Source organism: Propithecus coquereli, unplaced genomic scaffold (assembly GCF_000956105.1).
Source record: "Propithecus coquereli isolate 6110/MARCELLA unplaced genomic scaffold, Pcoq_1.0 Scaffold3, whole genome shotgun sequence".
Taxonomy (NCBI): domain Eukaryota; kingdom Metazoa; phylum Chordata; class Mammalia; order Primates; family Indriidae; genus Propithecus; species Propithecus coquereli.
The window spans coordinates 3,019,335-3,023,873 of NW_012148618.1; the positions used below are offsets into that span (position 1 = coordinate 3,019,335).

The 4,539-nt window shown below is 36.1% G+C and overlaps 1 protein-coding gene across 1 annotated transcript in view; it reads left to right on the forward strand.

Moving 5' to 3' along the window:
• Positions 1-4,539, forward strand: part of CCNB1IP1 (cyclin B1 interacting protein 1, E3 ubiquitin protein ligase) — a 25,971-nt gene that overhangs the window by 19,720 nt on the left and 1,712 nt on the right. Inside the window, exon 6 of the mRNA XM_012649464.1 lies at positions 2,861-3,194. Within this exon, the coding sequence (XP_012504918.1) occupies positions 2,861-3,194 (334 nt within the window). The remainder of the gene's footprint in view (positions 1-2,860; positions 3,195-4,539) is intronic.

Sequence of the window (4,539 nt, forward strand, 5' to 3'; positions counted from 1 at the left end):
TTATATTTTTGCTTTTTTAAAATTTACCACTATACTAACAAGGATATCATACATTTTTAATGCCTACAGAAATAAGGGAAATACAGAGTACTGTGAGACCACATAAGAGGGTCAGGTAACCCATAATTGGTGGAATTTCATCAAACTATTTAGAATGGGCAAATTAAAAATGGTGAAAAAAAAGGAAGTGCTTATATTTTACTTTCTGTCAATATTTAAAGGACAGTAAATCCAAAGATAAGCCAAAATTGATTGCTGTGTGTGGTTGTCTTTTGTTGTGTAGTTGTCTTTTGTCTGTTGTTTGTAGTTTGTCTTTGTAGTTGTCTTTTGTTGTGTAATAAGATTAGTGGTTTAAACAACATATTTAGTGGCTTAAAATAACACACATTTATTATCTCATAATTTCTGTGGTTTAGGAGTCCAAGCAGGGTTTACCTGAGTCCTCTGTTCAGAGTCTCAGAGGACTACAGTCAAGGTGTTAGCTGTGGTTATGACCTCATCTGAACTTTGACTGTGGAAGGATCTGCTTCCAAGCTCACATGGTTATTGGCAGCATTCACTTCCTGGTGAACTGTCAGACTGAGGACTTCAGTTTTTTTTTTTTTAAATGGACTTTAGTTTTTAGAGCAGTCTTAGGTTTACAGCAAAATTGAATGGAAAGTACAGAGAGTTGCCATATACCTTCACGAATCCCCCAAATCCACAGCCGCCCCAATGATCAACATCCCCTACCAGAGTGGTACATTTGTCATAATTGACAAGCCTAAATTGACACATTGCTATCACCCAAAGTCAATAGTTTACATTAGAGTTCACTCATGATGTTGTACATTCTAGGATTCAGACAGGACAAATCTATGACATATATTCACCATTATCCTGTTATTCAGAGTAGTTTCACTGCCTTAAAAATCATCTGTGGATCTGCTCGTTCATCCTCCCCTCCTCCCTAAGCCCTGGCAGCCACTGATCTTTTCACTGTCTCCAAAGGCATTCTGCCTTTTCCAGAATGTCATATAGTTGAAATCATATAGTAAGTAGCCTTTTCAGATTGGCTTTTTTCACTTAGTATTCTTTTTTTCTCTTTTTCCCTTGAATACATTCTGCACAGATCACTTAGTATTTTTTTGTTTATTAAAACATTCTTTTTAGAGACAGAGTCTCAATCTGTCACCCAGGATGGAGTAGAGTGGTATGATCATAGCTCACTGCAGCCTCCAACTCCTGGGCTCAAGTGATCCTCCTGCCTCAGCCTCCTTAGGATCTGGGATTATAGTCACGTGCCACCATGCGTAGCTAATCTTTTTTTTTTTTTTTTTAATTTTCTGTAGAGATAGGGATCTTGCTGTGTTATCCAGGTCTTGATCTCTTGGCCTCAAGTGATCCTCTCTCCTCAGTTTTTCAAAGTACTGGGATTACAGGCATGAGCCACTGCACCCAGCCTTCACTTAGTAATATGCATTTAAGTTTGATAGCTCATTTCTTTCTAGTGCTGCATAATATTCCGTTGTCTGAATATACCACAGTTTATCCATTCACCTACTGAAGGGCATCTTGGTGGCTTCCAAGTTTTGGTAATTATGAATAAAGCTGCAATAAATATTCACATGAGGGTTTTGGTATGGACATAAAAGTATTCAACTCCTTTGGTTAAATACCAAATAGTGCTATTATGAGATCATATAGTAAGAATATGTTTAATTTTGTAAGAAACTGCAAAACTGTCTTCCAAGTGACTATACCATTTTGCATTCCCACCAGCAATGGGTGAGAATTCCTGTAGCTCTGCATCTTTGCCGGAATTTGATGTTGTCCATATTCTGGATTTTGGTCATTTTAATAGGTGTGTAGTAGCATCTCATTGTTTTAATTTGCATTTCCCTGATAACAAATGATGTGGAGCATCTTTTCATATGCTTATTTGCCATTTATATATTTTGTTTGGTGAGGTGTTTGTTAAGGTTTTTGGTCCATTTTTAAATTGGGTTGTTTGTTTTTTTATTGTTGAGTTTTAAGTGCTCTTTGTGTATTTTGGATAACAGTCCTTTATCACATATGTCTTTCGTTAATATATTCTCCTTGTCTGTGGATTGTCTTTTCATTCTCTCAACAGCATCTTTCGCAGAGCGAGATTTTTAATTTTAATGAAGTCCTGCTTATCAATTCTTTCTTTCATGGATTATACCTTTGGTGTTGTATCTAAAAAGTCACTGCCAAATCTAACGTCATCTAGATTTTCCTCTATGATATCTTCTGGGTGGGAGTTTTATAATAATAGTTTTGCATTGAGGTCTGTGATCTATTTTGAGTTAATTTTTTGTGGATGGCGTAAGGTCTGTGTCTAGATTCATTGGGACCTTATTTTTTTTTGCTGGTTCTTGGCCAAAGGCTTGCTCTTAGTTATTAATACTTGCTTCCTGGGCCTTCCCAAAATGGCTGCTTGCTTCTTTAAAGCTAGCAAGGCTTTATAGGACAGGTCTTATATATGTAATGTACTCATAAATGACATCCTGTCACCTTTGCCATATTCTAGTCACAGGTCCAGCTCACACTCAGAGGAGGGAGTTACATATGGGTGTGTAAGTACCAGGAGGCAGGGGTAATTGGGGGCCCTCTTAGAGTCTGTTCTTAACTCTGGATTACTTAAAAAATGGTGTTATACTTCTTAAAAACCTTTGGGATACTCATTGTTTTGGGGCTATAATGGTAGTGGTTTGAAAATATTCTTCCAGATTTTTTTTCTGTGCATGTAGTAACCATATATTATTGGTTTTGGTAATAATTAATCACTTCATTGTATGTCCTGATTGCTTCTTTGTACTTATTACCTTGAAAATCTTTCTTTTCTTTCTTGGGGCAGGTACATCAGGAGCGTCTTTATCAAGAATATAATTTTAGCAAGGCTGAGGGCCATCTGAAACAGATGGAGAAGATATATACTCAGCAAATACAAAGCAAGGATGTAGAATTGACCTCTATGAAAGGAGAAGTCACCTCCATGAAGAAAGTGCTAGAAGAATACAAGAAAAAGTTCAGTGACATCTCTGAGAAACTTATGGAGCGCAATCGCCAGTATCAAAAGCTCCAAGGCCTCTATGATAGTCTCAGGCTACGAAACCTAACTATTGCTAACCAAGAAGGCACACTCGAACCATCCATGACCACACAGTCTGGTGTTTTTGGCTTCCCAGTAGGTAAGAAAGGACATGTGATATCCCATATTCTCTCTCTCTCTTTTTTTTTTACTCTCCTTGTTTGGAGTAGAATATTATTCTTTGCATCAATGATTACTGTGCTACACAGTTCCAAGCAGTCAGTGGAAACTTCAAGAGTCTTGAGGCATAGTAGATTATGAATTCTTCGTACATATCTCAACCTGTACATTATTGCTTTTATCTATTGTATTTGCCTATATTTTAGTTAAACCTTTAATTTGAGCAGAGTTAATTTCTGTAAAATAAGTTTGCAAATTGCTACTTTAAATTAAAAGCTATTTAGTTGTCATAATAATAATATTAGTTGTTTTTTATCAATTCCTTATGAAGTGCTAGGCATTGTTTTAAGTATTTTACATGAATTCAAGTAATTTATAAAACTCCATGAAGTAGGTATTATTATTATACCTATTTTACAAATGAGAAAACTGAGGCACAGAAAGTTAAGTAACTTAGTGAAGGTCACAAATCTATCTTCAGAGCCTATACTTTTAACCATTTGCTATCGTCCAAGTAGGCCACGTTTCAGTTTCTTTCACATACCAATACTGATTATGCAGTTATTGTCAGTTGTTTGGTTCATTCTTTTATTTATTTTTCCATTCATCAAATATTTGTCAAAAACGTTTCATGTATCAGGCTATAAGACGTGATCCTAGGCAATGAGGATGTAAAGGTTATCCAAATAGGATTCCTGTACTTTGGAAGTTCACAACCTAGGATGATGCCAGCTCTTTTCTGCTTGTTAGCTGCCTTGCAGATAGAATGAATCTCATATCTCTTCCTGAGTTCTCCCCTTTATACTACTCCTGATGCAACAGAATCCAATAGATTTTTGCTATGCTATTAATATAAATTGTTTTTGGCATACAAAAATGAAGCTGGACTTTCCTAAATACTGATTTTTTGGATATTTATGGTAGGCTGAAGAAAAAGGTTTAGTGAGGGAGGAGATGATGTCCTAGAAAAGGTAGGAGGTGATGAGATGAGGAATATCAAATACAAGAATTGAAACAAGAACAAACTTCTGCTTAACTTTCAGTTAATCATATATTTAATCAGTCAAAGTGTTACTGTAAATGGGCATTGTAGATGTACTTATTTTTTTCTTATCACTGTCCACATTTTATTTCCTTCATATTCATGAGTTCTTTCCTGTTCCTCTTTTTATACACACTACCTTTTTACCTCTTGTCACCACTGTTAGCTTGAAAGAGATACAGTCAGCATTTTCCTTTAGTTACCTATTCCTTTTTTTTTTTTTTGGAGACAGAGTCTCACTCTGTTGCCCGGGCTAGAGTGCCGTGGCTTCAGCCTAGCTCAC